This window comes from Vidua macroura, chromosome 7 (genome assembly GCF_024509145.1).
Source record: "Vidua macroura isolate BioBank_ID:100142 chromosome 7, ASM2450914v1, whole genome shotgun sequence".
NCBI lineage: Eukaryota > Metazoa > Chordata > Aves > Passeriformes > Viduidae > Vidua > Vidua macroura.
Genome location: NC_071577.1, coordinates 5,748,122 through 5,773,689, shown reverse-complemented (window position 1 = coordinate 5,773,689; position 25,568 = coordinate 5,748,122). Strand labels below are relative to the sequence as shown.

Genomic DNA, 25,568 nt, shown 5'->3' with positions numbered 1-25,568 from the left:
CTTGAAAGTACGGCATAAAAATAAAAATATTAGCGCTATAGAAGCCAAAGCCAGAAAACAAGGCATAACCTTTATTAACTGGGAAAATGATACAGGTTTTGGTAAAGCTGGAGAAGGCCACTGGCAGAATGCAGGGCTGGACTGGTAGATCAGAAATACAAACACTTACCTGGCTACAAGACTGATCCAGTTATCAATGTGAGGTGTGATGCTGCAGTTCAAAGACCGCTGAAGGTGCATCATTTGATGTGGCAGCAAAGAAAATAATTCAGTATTTTTAAACCACCGGCCTCCCATAGACCAAAGGAAGACTGGGTGATGGCAGCATTGCTGACACTGGTCACTGGAGTAATTTTAAAGCATCTGTTGCTATAAAGAGGAAAAGGCTGGGTTTGATACAGCAAGAGTTTCCCAGCAAAAGCCATACAGAGGAGGGATCAGACATGATTCCCTGTTGCCTAGATAAGAGTTGAATGGGTGAGGTCAACCTGCCCTCTGCTTGCAGCTGCTGACAGGGTGATCTAAAGGGAAAGGCAATGGCACCTCATGGTGTGACTCTTGCCCAGACAAGGCACATCACCATGCTGGCACTGAATCAAGGCCTGGAGATTTCTAAAAGCCTCTTAATAATGCGAGGCCATGCACAGTCTCACCCCTGAAAATGACTCAGCAGTCCTAAGGATTATAAAGTCACTTAATTCCTGCCTATGAGCTCTTCCCTGATCATCTCAGACCCTTAGCTAAAGTCGATGAAAAGAGCATCACCCATCCCAAATAAGTTTTGGGACAGGACCCCGAGTCCATCAAGCCAGTCATTTCCGTCCTACAATGGCACAATGGGATTTCTGCTCCATGCACTAAGGATTCAGACTGTCCCATTAACTGAATTTTGAAGGCTTTTTGAAGCAAAATCAGTAATCCAGCAATCCTGTGTGAAAGGAATCGGGAAATTCTGCTCACTGAACGGAAGCATTCCTTGGAGACAACATACATCAAACATGACTTAAAGGAAGATTAACTTTTATTCAGATGATATCTTAAGGAATTTCCATTCTCATGTGAATGATGAACACTTTTATTATGGGGAGAGGCTGGTTAATCTTTAACCAAGAATTTACAAGAGATTTGTAAAACAAACAGCAAACAATTTATGAAGCTTCATGAGATCTTCCATTTAGTCGGAAGAGTTTGTACTGCGAATGCTACCAGGTCGATAGCTGCGTTAGGAAAGGAAGGACAAGCTGGGCAATGTGAAATGCCCAACAAATCCCTACTGGGAACACCATCTCTGGATATGACAGAGCCAACTCAGCCAAAACCCCATGCTGAGGGAAGGGTTCAAAGGAAATGTGTGTGCAGTCCAAGTATTTCCAGAAAAATCTTAGGCCGCCAATTCATTTCAAAAACATGACAGAGCCATTGGCAGGTGACTGGTGCCACCATTTGACACAGTAGGACCCTCGTGGACACGTCTCTCACGGATGCTGAAGCCGATGGAAGGCATTTCTTTAGCTCCAATGAGCGTTAAAAGCAGATCTGTGCTCAACTCCCCTCTCTCATAACCCATGCCCAGAACCCCAACCCATAACACAGCCAGTCTCTCTAGCTAATTAACAGGATTTGTGAGCAGGTAGAAATACGATTCCTGGGAGGGGCCAAACCACCACGTGTGTTTCCTGCTGCAAGAAAGAAAAGTGTATGCATACACCAATGTGTCCAGGAAGCTTGAATGGAAAACCCTTTCATGTCAGAAGTTTATTTTTATTGGTAAAATATTAAATAATATACAGAATTAAAAACTGCACTTACACTTCTGAGAAGAAATAATTCTTGGACAAATTATATGCTTGTTCCTGAGATTCCCTACATGTATTCCAGTAGCTGTGCACTCAAGACAGTACAAACCTTTATAATATAATCCTTTTCACAAAGTATTACAAAGTTTCTGCAGCTTCTTTTATTTATACACGCACACACACACGGACTCCCACTCTCACATGGCTGTACAACACTCACACAGGTACAGAGCACACACATACAGATGTGCAACCATATGTATGCATGTATGCTAAGAAGAAAATAAAAATAACAACAAGTCCCATAGTTCAGTCTATAGCGGCAAAACTCTTTTAGCAGGGGGATACAGGTTTACATTAGGGTTGCTCACATGCACCACTGTCAAAGGGATTGTTTCTGAACTCCTTTTATAAGAGCACCTTCCAATGAACACATAAAGAAGTGAGACAATTCCCAGTGTCTTCACTGGCTTTTCGAGTAAACTCTGATGTAATTTTAAATTTTATTTGTATATATTTTTTTAAATTTAAAAGATTCCTCAATTTGAGCTCAGAAGATCTATCACAGAACTAAAAATTCTTACACCTGGGAGGAAAAAAAGGGGTAATTTCCCAGGTGAGTCGGCCGGCTGCGGTCAGGAAAAGAGCACTGAGGAGGGCAGAGCGCAGCTCAGAGCGGCCGGGGGAGATGCCGTGACCAGCGGGCGCAGCCGCAGCCCCGCTGCCCGGCCGGGCACTGCCCGGGTCCCGCTGCTCAGCGCGGGCCCCGTGAGCAGCAGGAGCCGAGCCGCCCACGGGGGGCTCCCAAAATCTGGCCCAAGGGGTGAGACCAGCGGGCACCGCCACAGTCGCCCACGGAACGCGTTGTTCTTCTTCAGCTCAGACACCAGGGGCTGGGCAACGATTTTGGCAATCAATCAGAAGGGGAGGCAGTCTCCTCGCCTTTGTTATTATTAAAAAGAAATCTCTTAAATACAAATTTAAAAGACAAAAGTGGCTACTGTGCATGCGCAGTAACTGCCTTTCCAAGAAATCTCAATGGGATTTTATTCCTTTTTTTTATTACGTACCTAAATACATATTTACACAACAGCGGCTTCAGTCTACTGGGGGGCAGGAGGGAAGGCATTAAAAATACACTATATATAAATACGTATCATATGTAAAACAAGTCCCATCTAAACTTATATAAGACAAGGACAACTCTAAAGAAGCTTTTCTGGTCTCTCAGGTAGATAAAGGACATGAGTCCTGTAATTCTTACGCAGGCAAATCTCTCCCTAGAGTAAATGGCAGTTTTGCCCTAGCTAAGAGATTAGGCCTAATCCAAAATCCATCGTCAAAGCCAACACTCCACTGAGTGGGTTTTGGATCAGACCAAAAGATCTTTTTTATTTTTTGTCATTTTTAATAAACACCAATATTAAGTGCTTTTCTTAAAAAAGCTGCAATTAGAAAAGAAGAGGAAGGAAGAGTCAAGAACAGGTATGTCCTTAATTCTGGATGTGGATGTGTTTCAATGCCAGCGACAAGCAGGAGGTAAATTAGGGGCTTTAGCCTTAATTTACAGTTTCTCATCTTTTGTCAGTCGCAATCAGTTTACTTGAACCATATCTTTAAATGCATTTAGGGCAGAGCATTTTGTTTCACTGATTTGTATGGGCTGAGGAAGGAACACAGAAACCACTGTATATTAATAAGATGTCAGGGTAAGTATTGCACTTGAACAGAAAAATAACCCAAATGTTGGTGATGTTTGTTTTTAGAATTAATACAAGCAAATCATCCATGTCTGCAATGATCACTTTTAGAAAGCAGGATCCAAGAATGAAGCATAAGAAGCAAACTTGGGGTTGGTAACCCCCACCCTGGAATATAACAGTAGTAAAACTTTTTTTAAAGCATTTTTTCCAACAGGAAAAAAAAATTATATGACTTTTTTTTTTTAACTTTACAATTTTAAATCTTTCTAAACATTTGCATTAAAAGTTTCCAGTTTCTCATAAAAAGATATATATTTTAGGAAAAAAAACAAAAACAAAACAGAAAATAAAACCAACTAAAAAGGAAGGCAAATATACAGTATTATAATTACATCACTGTAGAGTCATCTCGAAGGTACCCTAGATCTTTAAAGTGTTACAAAGAGTATGTACCTTATTTTTTTTCTTTTTTTTCTGTTTTTAATAAAAAACTACACTTGAGTACAAAAATATGTAAACAGACTGTACAGCCAATGAACAAAAAAACCCCCAAAACCACCCCCCCCAAACCCCTAGACAGCCGAAAGCTACAGGAGATAAGAGCAGGCCCAGACTTAAAGCTCCGAGAAGGAAAAGAGGGAAAGAGAAAAGCACAGAAAGCCAGAGGAGACTGCTACATGGTGAGGAAGTGAACGTGTTCAAGCTCTGAGGACACTTGACAATTCGTCAAATAATTGATCACAGTTTCAGAATCTGAACGACTACAAAAACAACCAAAAAAAGTCCTTCCCTTGTTACAGTGTGTTCAGGAACGAACATCCATTTCCAGTAAGCAGTGTCAAATCCCAGTAAGTGCATAGTAGGGACTCAGTGACCTCCACCCCCTGCAAGAAGCTTTTCTTACTCGATGTCACTTGAGGTAAAACTAAATGGCCCAATTTACTGCAAAGTGGCCCCGCTGTGCCCGTAAGGAGCCGTGCTCCCCCCTGTCCTTTACCCAGCCCGGTGACAGAGACAGAGGCTGTGGCTACCCAGGTACCTCCGAGGGCCAGGGATTAAGGCTGCTACGTGGAATAAGGGAATGCCTTCAGCGCCGCCACCCAGGCCTGCCCAGAGCTGCTGTGCTGCACCCTGATCCCGCAGGTGATGGGAGTGACCAGACACATGGCCAGCTGCAAAGCTCCTGTGCACGTCCAGCTCCAGCCAAAGGGATGGCACGAGGCTGATGGTGCTCAAATGTTTTCCTGGGCTGCAGTGCAGTTGCCTAAACCAGCACCCGCTATGGAAAGGAAGAGCTGGCCCCAGCTCTGGCCAGGCTGCTTCCTTTCTCCCAACAGGGTCCACATGGTACCAGCCCCTCTCAAGACATGATCTGATTAACTTCACTGTCATTCAGTCTGTTGAAATACTTCACGTACTGCTAGTCAAAATATCACAGTTTTTTTGTGGTTTTTTTTTTTTTTTTTCCAACGGTAAAAAAATATTAGTTTAACTACAACTATGCAGGTTTCTGTTGAAATGGTCATTTCTGTCCACTGATTAATTAGGCTCCAAGATGAAAAGGAGAAGTTTGTATAGAAGGAGATAGCATGGAAAGTTATCTTCAAAGTGTGCACACTGATAAACACCTTTCCAAAGGCTGGAAGCGAACAGGAACCAGGAATCTGCACGATCAACTGGGAAGGTAGGTGAATTAAACAGAGACTGGTTTTTCTGTTTTCTTGGCCTGATAAGCATGCAGCATGGCAAAGCCTGAGCCCAGCCCTTCTCCTGACTGTCCTCTGCACATTTCAGAGCTGGGTACAAGAAGGACACAACCCACCTTTTAAGGTGCTGTTGTAGGAGGTCAAATTAGAAACTAAATTGGAAACCAGCGAGGTTCTTTGCTTTTATCTCAGAACACATCAATTGGATATAAGGGAATCTATTCACTATGAAGCAAATTCTAGCTCTTTTCTACCTAACTGCTCCCCTCACCACCCTTCTTTGGCTGCTCTGGCCTGGGCTCAGCAGAGCGTTGCCAAGGGGGTGGCTCTGGGCTGTTGCTGGGCTCAGGGTCTGCCCAAAGCCTGCTGGCCCAGCCACCTTGCCCACGGTGGCCCTCCTACCTTGGCTGTGCTGGCACACTCAGCTCTGCAGCCTTGCAGGGGGAACAACTGCACCTGAAACCAGGTCACCAACCCGCTGGGAAAGTCCCAGAACCGGCACTGTGCTCGTCACCACAGTGCTCCACCTCGTGAGCCCCCTGAACGCCTCCTACGGATGAGCTTCTCTGGTCTCTGTGCCAATTCCTGCGGTGGCAGCAGCGTGACAGGCAAACTTGCAAACCACTTCCAAAGGACTCGCCACATTTGTTTTTCCAGGCTGAAGCAAGAAGCAAGTGCTTTAAAGTCTGCTCCCAGACCTAAGTGGGAACTCTAAAGCAGAGCAAAATCCACTTCCAAGGGTGCTTTACTTAAAGCGCCGAGAGGGAGGAAACAGGAGACGCTTCCCTGGCTCTCCGTAGGGCACGGTGCAGCTGGGGGCTGCCACGGCAAGTCCTGGCATTGTGCTGGGGATGCCGTGCTCCCTGGGACTAGCTACAGACCAGCTCTGGCTGGATAGCTGGAATGTACTTTGCTGGGGTAATTTTCAGCCCTTCCCACTCCTAAAAGCTGTCTGACTCCAGGAAATGTCACAGCAAAGTACTGAATAGGGTCCTCTCTCCGGGTCAAGCTGCCAAGGAGGGTGCAGAGCAGGAGAAGGGATGTTTCCTTTGGGTTGGTTTTTGTTGTGCATTCTGAAAGGGTCTGGTAGGATATCACAAACGACATCAGGATCTCCCAAAATGCATTTGGAAAAGGCACATATACAATAAAGCACATCTCTAACTACACAATACCATATATATATATATAAAAAAATGTACTTTCTCAAGCTCTCCAGCTGCCCCAGACCACAGGCCATCCACTTTTGTTTTTAAATGCTATTAAGCCAAGCTAAGATGTGAATTACTATCAGAAAAGCCAATTTCATCACCCTTTTCCTAAAATCCCACACTGACTTTAGGTGACTCTGGCAGCCTCCCCGTCCCCCCTCATTACATTAAAAAGCACAGCAAGAGTTAAGGAAAGGAATTTATCCAGTGAGGGAGCTGCATTACTGTAGCTCCTGCCCTTGGCTGAAATAAGCACCTTTGCTGCAGTTATCTCCAAAGTTTCTCTCTGGAGGAAGGAGTGTCTGTTGTCTGGCTTCTTTCAAATCAGAACAAGCTAGCCCAGGGCCTGGGCAACAGTAATAATGCCCCATGAAAGCCCAGTTTTGAAGGGTTGGGTTTCATTACTGACCTCCTGCCTGACAGCACAAATTTACGGAAGCCCTTGTAAACAGAAAGAAATTTGCGAACTCTGACAATTGAGAATCTCTTCACCTTGAATAAACATACTTTAGGTCCACATGGCTACTTTGTGAGCTGGGTCCTAACATTGTAGAAACCAGTACCACTAAAAATCAGTCCCATTAACCCATTGAAAATCTTCCTCTCTGCTACAGACCACTACAGGTTAATGCCTAGACACCTTTCACATCACATCATAGATGAAAGCACTTTTTAAAGAGAATAAAATTATTTTAATCCCATAAGTTACTGGCTAAAGAGCAGGCTTTACTGAAAAATGCAGTATATTTTGATGTGCACTCCTAACAGATTACAAAGAGAGGTGGCTGTAAAATTAATCAGTCATAACTGCAGATATATAGATAATGCCCTTTGCTCCAAGGATATGGATCACACCAAGAGCAGAATAAGCAGTCACACTTCTCTTTAAATTAATAGGCTTGTAATCCTCTAAACTAAGTCAGAATATTGCCATTTTTGATGTAAAAGAAGCAAAAGGATTTACTGGCAGAGAAGCGCACAGATTTTTTTTTTTTTTTTAAATGAAAATGGGGAATGCTCACAGGAAGCCAACTCTAAATTTGCAAATGCATGTTTCTAACCGGAAACCTGATTCCAAGAATTTCAAAAGAGTCCAATAAAAATCAGCCAGATTCGATTTCCAGCACCGAATACTCAGAACAAACGGATTTAGAGGCCAAGGATTAGCTACTGAAATTCCTAGTACACTATGAATGACTAATGAACTTGACGAAACTCAAGAGCTTTTCTTAGAAATCCAATTCTTGCAGAGAGCAAGCAAGAAAAAACACCCAAAGAAATCTCTGCTGCCCCATTTTGCTCACTTTTATGAAGGAACAAACTGCATTACATAAAACTCTCTAATAATTTGCAGTAGGAAGTGAATTCTAAAGTACATGATAATTCAAAATTTTGTTCAAAATTTGAACTAGAATTTAATCTTTCTTCTTTTCCTAACTCTAGGATAAAAGTCTTCTGTAAATGTTTAGAAAAGGACATTGATAATAAAAAATCAATACGACCCCTCAAGTTTCTTCCTCTCCAAAAAATGTAGTTTCTTTAAGATAACTCCCCAGTGCCTCCCCAGTTCCCTGTGCCTGTGATACCAGGACATCCAAACCTCAGCTGCTACCATTAGATCAAGAAGCTGGACTTGACTGAAGCCAGGTCCAAAATCAGTGGGCCTCCCCATGTGATCCTTTGAACAGCCACAGAATACACCTTACCGGAGGCATCAGTGAGTCATCAGTGAGCCCAAGTGCACACTAACCAACTGCAGATGTAATTGCAGCCAACTGATCTGTGGATACACAAGAGAGTCTCTACCTTTCCCGTATTCTGGTGCTTTCCCAAACAAAGGCAGACATTTTAAACACTTTTTCCCTAGTGCTAGCTATTCCAAGAAACCACAGCCCAATGTTCTTTCACTGACCACAGAGGGGAGAACGGAGTGCTTCCCCCAGAGACTGAAGGGATTTGCCGGCAACCTTTCTCTCTAGCTTGGGCATGTGTTTTTCTGGAGGCCCAGGAAAGCCCAGCAACCCTCAAGGCCCAAGACCTTTCTCTTTCCACCTTGTTCTTAAAGGACGTTTCCTGCCTCAGCAAATCACCACTTTTTTCTTTTCTTCATTTCCAGGCACATCCTGACACAAAGCACAGCCACCCGCCTCCTAAGCCCACCTTCCTCACTGCAGAGAATCAGCCACACAGAATAAAAGCAATGCCCTCCAGCATCTCCCTGCTTTTCTCCTGCACAAACTCTTTTGACTGCACCAGGCACAAGACAAGAAGAATGGTCTGGAGGATGGCACCGGTTCATTTGCCCCAGTTTCTTCTACATTAGGGTGAAGAAAGAAGGAGGGGGAGGAACCCAAGGACATTAAGAACAATGTTGGGAATAGATCTTTAAATCTGTCTCTCCAAAGCCTGCATATTCCCAGCCTTGATAGGTCTCACATTACACAAGATGACATTTCTCTCCATATTGTATTATAATTAATAGGCTACTGCAAGACTTTACCAGCTCCTACTTAATAGCATTGCAGTGCTGGGAAGCAGTCATCAGGTAATCTGGCCATGATCTACTGTATTCTTTCTAAACACAGGTTCTAGCTGCCAAGAATGTCACCATAAAAAGATTTCAATCAATACCTTTCAGCTCCTACTTTCAAATGCTCCAGGTCTAGGAAGAGAAGAAGAAAAAAATCCAGTACCCTCAAAACGAACAGCAAACTGGCATATGCATCAAGTGCACAGATTGGAGGGAGCAGATGGGAATTCATTATGGCCTGATCTTGCTCTCTCTTTTATACTTTAGTAACTTTATCCTTTGGAAAAGGTCCCCCCAAGCGCATGGAGACCGTGTGTGCTGAGGGGGTTAAACCCATCCAGATCTTTCCATTCTCAAGCTGTGCTCTTGTTGCCAAACAACAACATTTCAATTGTGATTGGTACAAACAGTTGGGTTTCAATGGCAATCTGTCCTGTAGGTTTAAGCCCAGTTTTTACTGATGCAACTTGCTGGGTAGTTGCTGGCTTTGTTATTTACTGAGAGAGAAAGAAAGGAAACAAAACATATCAGTGGACTTGTTTTCTTGTCCAGTCTGTAGGTCAAGGACTCTCTTCAGAGTGTATTTCTCCATTTGCTTTCCCTATGGGGAAATTATTAAATTAGGAATAAAAATGAAATCTTTAAGTCCAATACACAGCACCTACATCTCCACTTATTTCTCTCTGAAAAAGTAGGGATGGTTGTATGTGACCTGTTGACTTGCCAGGCTTCTGTGCTCACCAGGAGCCAAGGCTCTCCAGCAAAACCTGCTAATACTTCCACTTCTAAATTAAGCAGAATTGATGACATACAAACAAAAGGAAGTCAGTGGTTTAAACAAATTACCAAGTAAGGAGTCAACAAAAGAAAAAACAGTCAAGGTTCAGATCCTGATGTAGCTGAAGTAGTTGGGGCAGTTCCATTAAATTCAATGGAGCCAAGAGGATTAATGCTGGCCAAGGATCTGGCTCCTAACGCTTTCCCAGCTGCAAGTCTTAGTTTAGGCTGTTGCCAAGAGGTTAACACTGTGATAGTAGAATGAAAAAGTATTTACATAATTATGTATCTATATATACCTATATTTAAAGAACAATTTTGCTACTAGTACTTTTGTAATTTTTAAATCCATAATTTTAACCCAAAAGTGTTTCTGAAGAGCAGCAGAGTAAACTACAGACTCTCATCCACTCCTAGGCCACTTATTGTCCTAGAAGCAAGTTTAAATGTTATTTCTAAATGTTCTTTCTTAAAACTTAGGGTGCAACTAAAGAAATAAGGCTCCCAAGGGTCTCTAAGGAGCCAGTGAGACAACACATAGGCATGGAGTAACAGAATATCAACAATTCTAAAAAAAGGTGCTTCATAAGTAAAGAAAAATAAAAACACAAAGCCTCAAACTTACCACAGAAGGCCCTCAGACTTATGAAACTAAACTGCTGTAATGTGGTACAGTGTTAAGACATACATTTTTTTTTTCCATTTATTTACATTCTAGAGAGGCAATACACACTGACCCCAGGAAAACAGCTCACCCTTGAAAGTAATTTTGAGAGGAATATTGACTTTGCTTCATGCTCCTAACTCCCTACCAGTTTTGCTTTAAAAATAATTGTTCATTCTGCAGCACAAAGTTCCCCCCCTTTCCTCCAGCCACCAAAAGCTCGTACCATATGTTCACATTAGAAAAAGGCTCTCCTCTGAAATGTTTCTACCTATTCCTCTGAAATTCCAAATGAGTGGCATCTTGTTGGGACTTGAAAGCACCTGGCATGGTTGAGCGACATCCCAAAAGAGGACATGGTGTACAACTGACTGAGATGGACACGGACTGCCTTCCAATTCCCACAGAAAGCAAGGCGGGTCACTCCCCAAAAACTGATTGCCACAACAAACCCCTCTTTTATCCATTCCCTTCCTTCTTTCCATTCTTAAGCTGGGCAGAGCAAATGAGGTTGGGTCCACAAAAAATAAGGTTAATAATAATAATTAAACAACGGCAACAACAACAACAGCAACAACAACAAAATAGGCGTCTCAATGTCCGAGGAAAAGTGGGATTGTAAGTGCAGTATTTCTTCATGTGCAGTTCTTCTACTTCATACGAGTCCCCTTTGGATGAGAAGGCCTAGCGGAATGTGTGCTCCCCACGGACTATGTGCGACGAGAACTCATAGCGGTCCTGGCTCCGGTAGCCACAGATGTTGCACTCCAGCGGGTCCCGGTAGCCGTGGCAGCCCATGTGGATGGTGTACATGACATGGTCCAGGAAGAGGACGCGACAGTGCTCGCACTTGAAAGCCCTAATCTGCTCCCCTTCTCCGTTGATCACCTTGTACATATCCTTTAAAGAGCCCTTAGAAGCTTTTGTGACATCCAAAGGCTTGGCCTCTTCCTTCACATAAGCCGGGTTTGGCTTGATCTTGGGGGTTAAGGCAGCGTTTCCTGGGTAGGACTGGCGGTCGTCGTGGCTGCTGTCTGAGTCAGTAGAATCCAGGCAGCTATTGCTGGGGGAGCCCTCTCTATCCTGGATTCGACTCTTTGGTCTGATGAGGGAGATGGGGCCATCCATGTTGTTCTCGTGGCTGTCGGCTGTTTCCCTGCTGATGGGCCTCTCTATCCTGCTGGGATGATAGACCTGAGCGTACGCTGAGCTGATGACCGGGGCCACCTCTGCAATTGTGCTCGGTGTGTGCTGCATCAGGGGGTGAAGTGCCTCAGTTCCAAGGTAGGTGATTGCATTGGTGATGGCTTGGTCCATCATGTGAGACTGCATCAGCTCAGCCTCCTTGTCATAGCTTAGGTTCATATCAAAGGGGATATCTGGATAGCCAAATCTCATGAACTTTTCACCTAAGAGATAAAAGCAAATCCATGAGTAAAGTCAACATAATCACTGCAATGTTTCACTGCAAAAGGGGTGGGGAGGGACAGAAACCCCCTGACTTGGGGTGAAATTATTCTAGAGTCTAAAGTTTACCTCCTTCTAATTTATTACTGACCTCCTGTAAAGTTCCTGTCCTGTAATGGGTAAAACAGTAACCTCACCAAGAGCTTTCTTCTTTCTTTTTTTTTTTTTTAATTTATTCCAGGTGAAACATGTGGCTGCAGCAACTTCCAGAGCAATTCCAAATCTTCAACTGAGCCTGACTGTGCTCACTCTTCAAGTTAGGAAATACATGTTAACTGGATTGAAATATTGAGGCCACTGAAGTTCTGACAGAGTATACCGTTAGACATATTCTCCCCAAAATTCAAGGGACCATTTCACATGTGGCCCGCAATCTGAGGTGCCTCACACCTACCTTACAACAGGGCTGAACAGTGAGAAACCCAAACAACAGGTAGGGGGGCTTGTTATGGTGGCACCTTTAGAGCCACAATATGTAAATCCTTTAACCAGCAGAAGAAACCCCCAAACATTAAATGAGTGCATGTGGCCAAGAATAAAGCCATTTACAGGAGCAGTGGAGGCTGATATTTGCAGTTTTCCTTCCTCAAAAAAAAAAAAATTCTATCCTTTTTGGACTAAGAAAAAAAAGACATACACACCGCTCCCTTCCCAGTGTTTAATTAGGTAAGAAAACAAATAGAGAAACCAGGTGTATAGCTTTGTTTCACTTAGCAAAAGACAAAAGCACCTTTCACTGACACAGGATACATTTATACCTAATGATGCTGAAGCTGGCTGGTTCATCACTGTGAATCCTAACTCACATCCTTGTAACCTTTTAACATCAATGGCATGACAGATGTGCAAAACCAGAACCACATGCTGGTACGTTATGGCAGCCACAGGGCACCACGTTACACATCACAGCTCTCCTTGGAGGTGAACAAATTGACCACTGCTTACACCAGGGCTCAGCTCAGCAGCACTGCGTTTTCAGTGATGGCTTTGGAGAGTCAGGACAGGCAAAGCTCATGGAATAACTTCTTTTTAAACAGGAAAGGTTATATGTATATGATATAAGATGCACATGCTCCTATGTGTTCACACATGCAATTATGTGGTTGTTGACAGCTAATGTTTAAAGCTGACTTTATGAAGTCTGATAAATAATGTTGGTTGGTTTTCATTGTCTTTGTTACTTCACTTCCTTGGTCCATAAAACCAGACTTTTTTCCCAGTAGTGTAAGTTAATATATTCAAGAAGTCACTACTTACAAGTGGTTTGGCTACTCAAGAATTAAATTACTTAAGAAGCTTCTTCTATCACCTTTTGCCAAAATTGTTTGGAACACAATGTGTATAAACCACTATAAGAAACAGAACTGTAATCCCAAATCTCTTCCAAATTGCATTAGTACATTTCAACACAGCTATCACTCAGCATTTTATTTTTGACTATAATAATTCATTCCACTTAGCATGACTTATTCTAAAGTGATGCATAGAGAAGAACCATGATGTCCTTAGAGATGATGATGCATCACTTCTGCTGGGGAACTTAGCCCTGATTATCAAGGTAATTAAATGTAAGTCTAAAGTGAAGCACATGGATATTCCTCCTCTGTTCAGCAATACTGTTCACATGGCTGGACACCATAGCATGTGTGTGTACCTCTGATGTGTACCCAATGATGGTCCTGGTAATCTGACACGACTGCTGGATGATTCTTGCCATCCAACATCCTCCTTTCAGTGTTTTGCTGTGGTCTGGCAGCCTGTGATGGCTGTGCTGCCACAGACAGGATGGACAGCTCTGCAACTGGACGTGGCTCCAGCCTCCTGTGAAACAGTGCAGCCCCTTCCCAAGTAGGGCCAAAGGGGGACTGGAGGACAGCTCGAGGAGGCAAGTGTGTCTGGTGCCCACTGGTACCTGTCACCTGCTCTGGCCTCCTGTGTCATTCTTGTGTTTGGATAAAGAAATGTATCTGGTGAGGGTCTGATCCAGCTGCCAAACACACTGTCAGTCCTTTGTAGGCTTTACAGATGAAGAAATATTACCCATCTGTTACGGGCTACTTGGATAAATGATGCAAACCTTATTTTGATTCCTTTCATCATCCATGTTTAGTTACTCCAGCACAGACAGCAAAGAAAGCTGTAAATTGCCAGTGACCTGAATTATTTATTCCTTTAATTATGAACCAGTTCCAAAGATGTCAGAGCCTGAGAAATGGAGTGTGACATAAAAAAGCAAAATAAATGATAACATGGGAAGGAGAGGGTGTAAAACGCAGAGCTCAGAAGTAACCAATAAACAGTCCAATATACCAGACCAGTACAATGTAGTTTCCAAATTAAATGCCTTTTTAGCCAATTCTATATTTAAAATCAGCTAATCAGACCAATCATTCTGAATTTTCATTTAAACTATGCTCGAAGTCTATTTATCCTTGCCCTACATTAGTGTAGTAGAAGAAAAAACTTCCTTCCCTTTGGCTACATGACATTCAAATAAACCCCAAAACAGGTATTTGAAGCTAGATCAAAGCACACAGACACAGCTGTCCTGTGATACCTGTAGTTCATCTCATCAAGTATCTAAAGCAGCTGCAATGCTGGACGCTTGGGAGAAAGCTCCAAGAAACCTTGGAGGAAGCTGTTCCAGCATTCACCCCTGGGGAAGTTTCTCCCTGACCCCCATTAACCAGAAGCTGAGTGTAATTTGGCAGCCGGCTGATCTTCATCTGTTCTGAGACGCCCGTGTATTTTTAATTCTTACTCTAACAACCATGGTCTTATCGTAAGCCACATAAATGTCTCCTTTTGCATCCTGCCAGTTCTTAACCTCGGTGACATTCTGAGAGGAAGCTCCAAATTCCAACTGAAAATATGTGAGTCTGCTCCACATGACCAGCCTGAAGACGGCTGCTTTTAATTTAACTGGTGTCTGCCTCTCCCTCATTGAACAAGAAGCAAAATGAAGTACTCACACTCCTGCACATTGCAAATTGTACTCTCTGCCTGCACTGTTTCAGCTGGTTTGGTAAGACTAGTACCTCAAGAGCAGATATATAACCAAGTCTCTCACTCAGAAATGAATTCATTCTATTTGCTGCTGCTTCCTTTCCTCCTGAAAAGTCAGCCATAGGAGAGACTGTGGTCCATAACCACAGTCCCTTGGAGATTGCTGATCAGAAAGAGCAGTAAAGCACTGATAGATGTAGCATGCAAAGATTTTAGCTTATGCTTACATGACCTTCTCATAAACACCATTAAGTTGTTTTGGACAGGTGCCATGCTTGCAGTATGCACAGGAAAATTTCCTGCAAGCAACAGAACCATTACACATTCTTCCTGATAGAGCTGAACAATATTTAATTGGGAAGAAAAGTGAGGTCATGGTGGAGGGGACAAAAAAAAAAAAAAAAAAGAAAGGCAGCCAAGTGAAGACTGCTGTTATTTAATCTAAACACTGTGATGCCACTAAAGATCAGAAAAATAAGATATGGTAAATATGAAAGGGGGTACTTTTTTTCCTACATATGGATAGTGATATGTTACACCTATAGAAAAAAACAGATTTATCTAACAACAAAGTAGTATAACCCGCTGAAGAGAATAATAATAATGTAGTATAGCATCTCTCAGGCAAAGATTTCCAATCAGTAAATTTACCTCCGAACACAAGAACAACACATGGTCAATGGTGCATGAGTGGACAAGTAAAATCACCTTTCTGGTCTGAATATATAACATCATAGGAGATACTGACGTCTCCCAATATTCCCCATGTGGGATGGATCATTGCTGGCCTAACCTCGGCTCAGCACTGGTATTTGGGAATGGTCAGCTGACTGAGAGCAGCCAGGTCAGTGTGTCAGTCCCCCCAGGTGAGCTGCTACACACTGCTGGCCCCCTGCTATTCCAAGCCATGCAGCTTACTTACAGCCACCTGCAGGGGTGATTTAACAAATCCATCTGAATCTCCATCTAGCTGAGGGGCAACAATTTTTCTAAATGGCTGTGCTAATTACTTACAGTCCTGTGATGCTCTCTGTAAGGGTCCTTAGTGTAGGCAGAATGAGACACCCTTAAGTTCTGTGTGACTGCCCTTCAGGGAGTGAGCGTGGAAAGGAAAACACCTATTACGTGACTTCAGACTCTGACACTTCCCCCAAACAAATCTCTGCTTCAGCTTCCCTCCTAAGAAGTTTTGCATTGCTTCAGCAGCAGTAAAAAGAAGCTTTAAGTTACAGCTCAAACCAAGTAAAATTCTCCATACTGTCACCTGTTACAAGCTAAATAATTTTAATATGTCAAGACACAAAGCAAAATATGGATTCTTGACCTAGGATTCTAAATCTAGTAACCAAAAGCCACCCAATGCTGTTTCGTATTCATGCATTAATAAGTTTACTGTGTGCAGAGTGCTGCACTTGAAGCAAGAACTTTTTCTTCCAACAAGAGGGATGTGATTTACTTCCTTGTTCCAGTGTTATCAGACCAGTTGTTGCCAAGTGCCAGAAACTTAATACAAATTAGAAGTCTTGAGATACTTGTTGTTTATTTTTTTAACACATATGGAGACAGATAATTATATGACAGTCTTAGCTTGTTTTTGTTTTTCTGGAGCAAGGAGAGAGAAGATGACAAGTCTAAATCTCAAAAGGGCTAGAGAGAAGTTTAAAAAAAAACACAAAAAAACCAGCATTAAGTTAAAAGCTAAAGGTTTTCTGAGGCATTTCATGATAGTGGATTTCACCTTTGAATTCTCTGGACTGGTAAAATGAATTCAGTAATTATCATGATTTCTTGCTGCGATTTAACCACCTCCATGCTGTATAAAAAACAAGTTGTGAGAATGCCACTTTTCCACTTGTTCTTCTGGCTATTACAAATAGCACATAAAAGAATAAAAGGCTCATTTCCAGCTTACCCACAAACTTCTGTGGGGTGGAGCTTTTACGCTTTCCCATGTTGCTCGTCAGCTTCTCTATAACAGCAGGTCTCTCAAAAGGCACCACAGAAATATTGTTGTCCATCACAGGCTCTTGTTCCTTACAATCTTCCAGAGCAGGTACTACATAAAACCAAAAAAATGGTATCAGACAGGTCTGGTCTAAACTTCACAGACAACACAAATAATTTGAGCCCTGCTGATTGTGCAACACAACATAAAGCAAGGTGTGAGAACACTTTGGGCATCAAGACAGCAATCACCTGTAAGCAGAGCCACATTCACAAAACATCCCTCCCCGGGAACATCTTATTTAGCAGAAACCCAAATTTTAGCATTTATAAAAGGGCCTGTTTTATTCTGGACACTCAAGATCACCAGTGAGGAGAGGACACTTTTGAAAACTCACTCTCTAGGTGACATTTTGTATTCATTACTCTTCAATATGGTCACCTGTCACCAATGTAAATCTTTAGTTATCATTCTTTGTGTATTCCCTTCACACATACAGCATAATTACACTTAGTATTATCTTTTTGCACTAATCTCAATGATTAAAAATCACACACGGCATTGATGAGTCGTGTTTGCTGGGCCTGGCTGTGTGTTCCCTAAGACAAAGGGTTCTCAAATGAAGGATCGGTTTGCTAAAGCATATTTCCTCTCTTCACACTGTAATGAGACTGTAAAATCAACACACACTGTACTGGAATTACAAGATTAACATCACATGGAAATTCCCTTCAGAATCAGATCCAGAAACTACCCATTTCTTGATTAATATTTTATCCCCTCAGAGCCAACGGTCTGCAAACAGAGGTTTTCTGCATCTTACTTCACATCATCAGGGAGCAGGGATCAGCAGGGAGCATTCCTGTGCTAACTACATCAGGGGGAATGCTCATATACTGTATTTGAGACAAAACCAAAAAAATCAGTAACTTCTTCTGTCTTTACTCATTTCAGTCCTGTAATTTGTTGGTTTAGGGAATAAGGTGCTAAAACTAAAATGTAGGAATTGCACAGGCTTCTAACCAGGGTAGTGAGCCACTTGCACAGTCATTCTTGCTGATATAGTCATTCTTAAGCACCTATAAAGTCCTTTGGTTTTGTTGAGCATCTTCTTCTAATCAGCAGTACCAGACTGTGGAGAAGGCCTGGAGAGTCCCAGTCATTTGCAATATCTTATCAAGTGTGTAGCTCTGCTCTGCTGTTATGAGTTTAATACCAGGCCTAATTGTCCCTGCATTCATCCTCAGAAGGTAGCAAGAAAAACCTGAGAGGGATCAGCCACTAGGCCATGTGCTAATGGGATGGTTGGGTTATAAAGAATGGGTGGCAGAAAAACAGAAACCGGGGTGCTGGGGCATAGAGTTCCTACAGTTTGTAAACTGAGAGGAACCCATTGCATTGTGTGTCTTAGATCAGGCTCCCAGCAAAGTGCTGGGTATTGCAGAGGTGGCAGAGAAGGCCTGGCACCCTCGTGTTCCGCCAGCCCTCCTCCGGTCTCTCACCATGGCAGCCTTTTGTGTCACAGACACCTTCTCCCAGACAGTGCCATAAATGAACACCACCAGCCCACCTTCCTCCCGTGGAACTGCACTACCTCCAGGATCCTGGCATGGAATAATCACCCCTCTGTTCCTAAACACAGCTGTTTGCTAGCACATAATACACTAAAAATGGGGTGATAAAAGCCTTGTCTCTGCCTTCTTTCTAGCAAGGAAGAGCAAATACGAGGCAATTACAAAACAGAGTATCTGCTCAGGTGAACTTCTCAATTCAGACATCATCATAATAAGAAAACATGGCAATTTATTCATTTGATTCCGTTTGAGCCTCTGCTGCTATGGAAAGCTGAGTACTTTGAGGCTTAGAATCTACCATATGCTGTAAAATGATTTACTCTGCTGCTTTTTTATTTGTACAGGATGCTCCCCCTGAGAAACACAATGGTTTCTCATTTACAAGGCAGTCCTGCTGGCATCACTGAAAGGGAGGGGAAAAAAGCATAAATATGAAATGAATCTAATGTTGCAACAAAATGGGATGCAGTGTTCAAGTGACCTAATTAATGCCCAGTGTAGACTGGGAGGCTTGGAATACTTTAATAGCTAAGGGTAAAGTTTTAAGGTTAATTAAATACTGTACTTGGTCAGGAGCTATCTGCACTACTCAAGTATTTAGCAAGGAAAGAAAAGATGATGCCTGCTGATTTTCACTGGGAACTGGCATCTTGCTGTCCTTTTTGGTTTCCCCAGGCTCAGTGGATGCATGCACACAGGGTGTGAATCCTGGGATGTGATTGCCATGGGCTATGTCCACCTGAGTGCAACTTCAAGGATTTCCAGCCCTTGGTGCACAGGACACACAAGGCTGGTGGTGTGGTACTAGGAAGGTGCTCAATCCCTCCTAGGAACACCTGTGCAAAGCATCCTGAACCAGTTCAAAGCTCCTGATTACTCTAAAAGCCATCTGAATAAGCCCCAAATGTAGTGACATTTGTAAGGTCTTATAACAATTAGGTAATAATTAAATAATTCTGCTGCTGGGCATATGTGTGTAAAATTTCCTACACATAATTTGAAACCTTTCTTCCATGAAAAATGAATAGTGCTAAAAAAGACATCTGCTCTTCTCTAAGTCAGGCAAAAATCCTGCTTGGACTCATTTTAAAACTAAAATCATCAACAATAAAAACATTTTCTTTTCTATCTTTCACGCTGAAGGTACTTTTTCCCATCTCAGAACCTAAGTCTATAATCCAGGGCACTTCTCTTTTGCAAGAGAATCACTGAATCACACCAATATTTGTGTTATGATGGAAATACGTTACCAGACTGTGTTTTTATGCAGATTTCCTGGGAGAAGGGAAAGAAGGAAATAGTCTAGTTTCTGAAATCATTTAAACAGTACACAAAACTGGACCAAACAGATGAGACGTCACATTTCAGAAACCCAAAAAGTTAAATATCACATTGACAATTCTAGATACATTCATTTTCATTTCACTTTTAAAAACACACAAAAAAAGGACACATAGCCCAGCCTGCTTTTTTTTTTTTTTAAGGAAAAACAAAGTAGGAAAGAGGGAAAACAAACTGATCATACACAACTACCAGTTCTCAACAATCAGCTGCTCTGTAGTAGAAGCTCGTGTACACATTTACTCAGCAGTAAATGCAATTCCTTTTTTTGTTGTAGTACATCCTACTTCATTACCTTGAACAGCTGACAAGATATAACTAACACAGATACAGCAACTCATTTTATGCTGAACATTTACAGTCTCAGCTCAGGAAGACTTTTTTATTCTAAAAATCAAACTTCCAGCCCAGGAAAACCCCACGCTTGAGTATGTTTCTGTTCAGGGATGTTCTTTATCACCTGTCAGGGTGTGCTCCTGGACTGCCCATGGAAGAGTTCACTGCCTCTGACACTGCCAATACTCAATTGTAGTTAATACAAAGAATTGTTTCTGAGCTAAACTCTTAATTCATGAACTTGGATAGTCTTCAGAACAATCTTTCTTTTCCTGAAGACATTGTTTTTTCAATTATAGTGAGTATCCTTAACTTTTTACTTCTTAATTTGTAAGAAACCACATGAACTATTAAAAAAATTTATGCTGTACCAGTAAGAAAAGAATAGGGGAAAAAAGAGAAGCAAAAAAATTACCCAGTGTGTGTTTTGCTGATAAATATTTTGTGTGCGGACACCAGACACTGGGCTAAGTCTCAGCTGGTATAAATTAGTATTACTCCATCAACCTCAATTTCCTTTCTAAGGCTCACAATATTGCTATTTAAAAGAAGTGTGTGTGTGCAGAGAAATGACAGGAAATATTCCCATGGACCCTGGTGAGAAGTGTCCTGTGGGACCAGCATTTTAACGATGTTTTAAGCAACTATGTAAGAGGGAAAGACACAAGGCCATTGTGTGTTTTATGTGGAGCTGGCCTTTGAGCCTCACACAGCCTAGGGCTAGGCTTCTTTCTCCTTCTCCTGAAAAGAGTACCCTTCTCCATTCCTGGAAGAATTTCTCTGGACTTTCGGCTTTGTGGCAGTGGAGAAGAAGACATAACTGGGTGTAAACCATAGCTAGCCTTCAACATTTCTCCCTGTTCTTTCCTGCAAAGGGCATGTTCCTGGCATTCAGGGACTGCCCCTTTTGTCACCCCCAACACACTGTGAGCTAGGAGACTAGAGACTAATTTCTCCTTCCAGAGCCAGGACAGCTTAGCTGAAAAATTTCAACAACAAAATCATGGGATCTCTCTTGCAGCATCTGTCCTGCTGAGCAGGGAACAGGAACACAAGGAGGGGCAGCTCAACAAGCAACTGGCACCCAGCAAGAGGATGGAGCAAGACCCAGAGATTTGTATATTCCTACCCACCCCCAAAAACTAGCCCTCCTTCCTCCTCTCTTGCTTCCCTCTGTGGCTTCAGTCAGGTGACCCAGCCATCTGCAAGACAGAGATAATTGAAAGCACCAAAGTAGATGTCTGTAGCATGCCTATAAACTGATGGGCTTGAGCACAATGCTTGAAAAAAATCCAAACCCTGTAGGGGCTGCTTCCAGTTTTCTGGAACAATTAGTCTCTGCAGAAATAATTTGGATCAATGCTTAGTGTTGGCCAATGCTGGTGCTGTTAAAAGCAGGAGGAGCAAGATGTTGGTAGGGATCAGAAAATCCCCACGTCTCCCTGTTCTGTGTACAATGGTGAAGTTGTGAGCAGGAGTCACACCAAAATGCAGTCCAGTGCTTCAAAACGCCCAGCAAAAACAAAACACCAAGAATTTGGAAAGAGAGTTAGGAAAGCTCACCCCAGTGGGATGCAAAATAAAAGTCTCCAAAACATACTCTTAGTCATCCTCAGGAATATAATTTCCATGTGTGACATGGGAGACAAGGAAACGAATACAGTTTTTTCAGGGTTAGTAGAAGGCCTAACATTAAGCTGGGTAACCATTTTTGTACTCTTCCCTGGTGTCTTTACAGTCTCAGGAAAAAGGACTTTGCTGCAGACCTCTAGAGGTTGGTGCTCATGACCCTCATGCTGAGCTTCACTGATGTGAGTGGTGCTGGGGTGGGAGCTGAGATTTATGACTGGTCCCAGCTGAATCTGGAGCTCCCTGTCGCTGCCTTTCCTCGCTGTGCCCTCACTAAACAACTAAATGAAGACAGTGGATCAAACATCCCCTTAAACATTCACCAGGGGAGGCACAGACATATTTGCCCGGAGGAGAAAGAGGCACTAGTTGAATTCAAAGTGCTGCTTTAAGCTAATTTTGTTGAGAAAAGTGAAGTGGTTGTATGAACACTTCTATTTTAAGCCCAAGCAAAGTCAGTCAGGCTGTAAATAAAAGAACTGTCCACATGGGATTTGCACTGGTTTAACTTCAGGTGGTAGAAAAATCAATGCAAGGTCAATCACTGCAGCTTCTTTGGGCACACAAGGTTAAGGACTTACCCTTCTTGTCATGGCATTAGGCAGCTTAGAAAAAGATTTAGATCTCCTCAGAAATTTTAATTAATTTGATTTAATATTTTAATAAATAACTGTCTAATAAAGCCAGACATTGAGCGGCATTTGGGAAGCTCCTCCACAACAGGATCTCAAACATCCTGGCTGTCAGAGCTATGGGCAGGCTCCTGTTATTCCCTAAGGAAAGGCTGACTGAAGGCATCCCTCCCTGGTTAACAAGACAGGCACAAGGAGTGGGTATTTTGTTGGGAATCAATTCAGAGATTCAATTTCTGCCTAAGCCTCCCACTCCTTGACCAAGCCCACAACAGGTACTGCCAAAGAGCAAAGCCCTGAAATCTGCCTTTTCACTGATTTTTACCAGAAAAAAGCCACCTCAGGCACATTATCACTCGTGTCAATATCTTTAAAACATCCATGACATTTTAAATGTTGACTTTAGTCTCCAGGGTGTCTACAAAGAGAGCAATTACTTAATAGAGCTGTATGAATATTTTGGCAACGTGTACTAAAACTGTCTAATGTGTCCTTATAGGCTTAAATTGGTCATGGGAAAGTACTATTTAAAAAATTTTGGAGATTTCTGTCACCACAATATAGCCTATAGTAGCAATGCTGAATAGATTTTATTTCAGCTCGCATTTTCAGGGTTTTAAAAAGATTTTACAGAAATTATTTCCAGATGAAGCCCTGTGTCTCCACTCAGTCATGATAAGCAAAATGGAAAAAAAAAAAGAAAGTGTTCTTTTGCCTTTTCATTTACCCATAAACTAACTTCCTTTGGTATTTATAGGTATATGGTAATTTTAAATCAAAATGGAAAGCATTCCATTTTTATACTTTCTGAATAGTAAAAAAATTTAAAGTTTTCAAATATCAAACATCTAAAGACAACTTTGAAAAGTTAAAAGAAGTTCCATTTTAGAAGAGTTTGTGAGACACTAATTTTGAATAAAATTATAACTGTTTTTGGACAGCTACCACTTAGCATATAGTGCTACAGAGAAGCCTTCAACCCTGCAGTCTGAGACATTATGCTCATTATCCATACTAATAGCTCCAGAAATTTCTGAAAACAAATTCACAGAGTTTGACATTTCTTGCTTTCAACAATCTTTTTGGCAATCTTCAGCCCTTATGTATATTAACACATGCAGTGTTAGTTAACATATTAATACTAGCAAATGTAAATGCATACAAACATTTTTTTTTGTTATAATTACATTCTACAACACTATTGAATTCCATACTGCTCTAGAGATTTTTACATCCATCCCTCCATTTTTTGGAGGAATAAGATAGTATTACAGAGGGTAGAAAAAATTACTTCTGAATACCTCTGCCATCCTTATTTTTTCTAATTATCACTCACTATCAGAAAGGAAGGGGAGGAGAATCACACATTTTATACATGGCTTCGACTCCCAACATAAGAAGGACATGGAGCTGTTGGAGTGAGTCCAGAGGAAGCCTTGGAGATACTCCAAGGGCTGGAGCTCCTCTGCTCTGGAGCCAGGCTGGGAGAACTGGGGCTGTTCACCTGGAGAAAAGAAGGCTCCAGGGAGACCTCAGAGCACTTCCAGTGCCTAAAGGGGCTCCAGGAGAGCTGGAGAGGGACTTGGGACAAGGGATGGAGGGACAGGACAAAGGACAATGGCTTCCCACTGCCAGAGGGCAGGGACAGATGGCACATTGTGAAGAAATTCCTCCCTGTGAGGGCGGTGATGCCCTGGCACAGGTTGCCCAGAGAAGCTGTGGCTGCCCCATCCCTGGGAGTGTCCAAGGCCAGATTGGATGGGGCTTGGAGCAACCTGGTGTAGTGGAAGGTGTCCCTGCTGATGGCAGGGGGTGGAACTGGAGGGTCTTTAAGGACCCTTCCAAACCAAACTGTTCTATGATTCTATGACATGATTTTTTGGGTTAATTTGAACAGGTGACTTGGCTTTATTTTCATGCCTGCATTATGTACACATACTAAAAAATGAAATACTGACTTAAACAAAATAAGCACAAATAGGGCTGTTAAACTGGACAGAGTGAGGATTTCAGCCCATCTTTTCTCCTCCTGCCTCTCTGAGTGTAAGCAACCTCTAAGACGGAAGCGATGCGAAGACGAAAGGAAGGAAGAAAAAGGAGATGGAAAGAAACCCGCGTGAGACGCTCCAAATCCAAGGGAGCTCTGGAGGCGGTTTGCACCCACCATGGTGACTCATGACCTGCCCAGCAGCCTCCAGACTGACATTCTGCAGATAGTTGTGGCAGCGTTCCTTGTGCTCCTCCAGAGAACTGCGCTGCTTGTAGCTCCGGCCACAGTAGTTGCACTTGTGAGGCTTCCCCACTGCGGAAAGAATGAGAGCATCGGGTCAGATCCACGGCAGCCCTCTTCTGCAATCACCAAAGCTCACACCTCCGCCTCAAACAACTCTTGTGATGGAAAGACACCTAAGAAAGGTTACTCGAGCCCCAGGTCTTTCTCCCAGGCCCGTTTTCCCACAGCACACGCCTCCTCCCACCCGCCCGGTGCTTTGCCCCATCTGTTTTTCACACTGATGCTGTATCAGCAGAAGGAAAAGGAGGCGGCCTTGGTGGCAAAGCAAATAAACAGATGCTGAGAGGGGGAAAATACCAACCAGCTGAATCACACCCCAGCACCAAGTCTCGTGGGGAAGAAACTTCTGAGGCCTTTGGCCCATGGCACAGTTGCTGTCACAAAAATGAGCTGCCCCAGTGGCCTAATTCTTCTCCCAACTGTGGGGAAACCAATTATGTGGCTCAGAGTTCTTTCATTGAGAATACTTTGCCAAAATTACTCAGGGAGGGTTGGAAAATAAATTGAAAGTAACTTTGGTAATAGCACTGCTATGTGCCAGAACTGAAAAAGCACCAGTAATTCAGAGAGCAGATAATATAAAAAAATATATAGTATAAATATATATACATAATAATACAAAAGGCCATGTACAATGAATATCAAGCCAGATGAATGCAAGACGTAACTCAAGTTTTTAATCTTTTTCATTTTGCTCAGCAGCATTAAGCACAAATGGCAAATGCTTCTTAATACACGCAAAACCTGGCACCAAATTCTCATAAATTATATCCATTTCATAGTATGTCATTAAGAAACCACAAGAATGGCCTAGCCCAAGGCCAGAGAGCTAGCCAGAAGGTATTTTGCCAAGTGGTGCTAATAAAGGCTTTTAATATAATTTAAACTTGTAGAACATGAACATTTATCCTCTAATAACTAAAGAGCTATTAAGTCAGTGCTGCAAGTCTAGTAAAAC

The 25,568-nt window shown here is 42.5% G+C and overlaps 1 protein-coding gene across 5 annotated transcripts in view; it reads right to left on the bottom strand.

Annotated features, from left to right (window-relative positions):
- Nucleotides 1-1,740: 1,740 nt before the first annotated feature.
- IKZF2 (IKAROS family zinc finger 2) overlaps nucleotides 1,741-25,568 on the bottom strand; it is a 117,488-nt gene continuing 93,660 nt past the window's right edge. For all 5 annotated transcript variants that reach the window (XM_053982173.1, XM_053982172.1, XM_053982175.1 and 2 more), the window contains 3 exons: nucleotides 24,482-24,619; nucleotides 16,773-16,916; nucleotides 1,741-11,796 (listed from right to left, as the gene is read on the bottom strand). In XM_053982173.1, coding sequence (XP_053838148.1) covers nucleotides 11,072-11,796; nucleotides 16,773-16,916; nucleotides 24,482-24,619 — 1,007 coding nt within the window. In that variant the 3' untranslated portion in view covers nucleotides 1,741-11,071. The remainder of the gene's footprint in view (nucleotides 11,797-16,772; nucleotides 16,917-24,481; nucleotides 24,620-25,568) is intronic.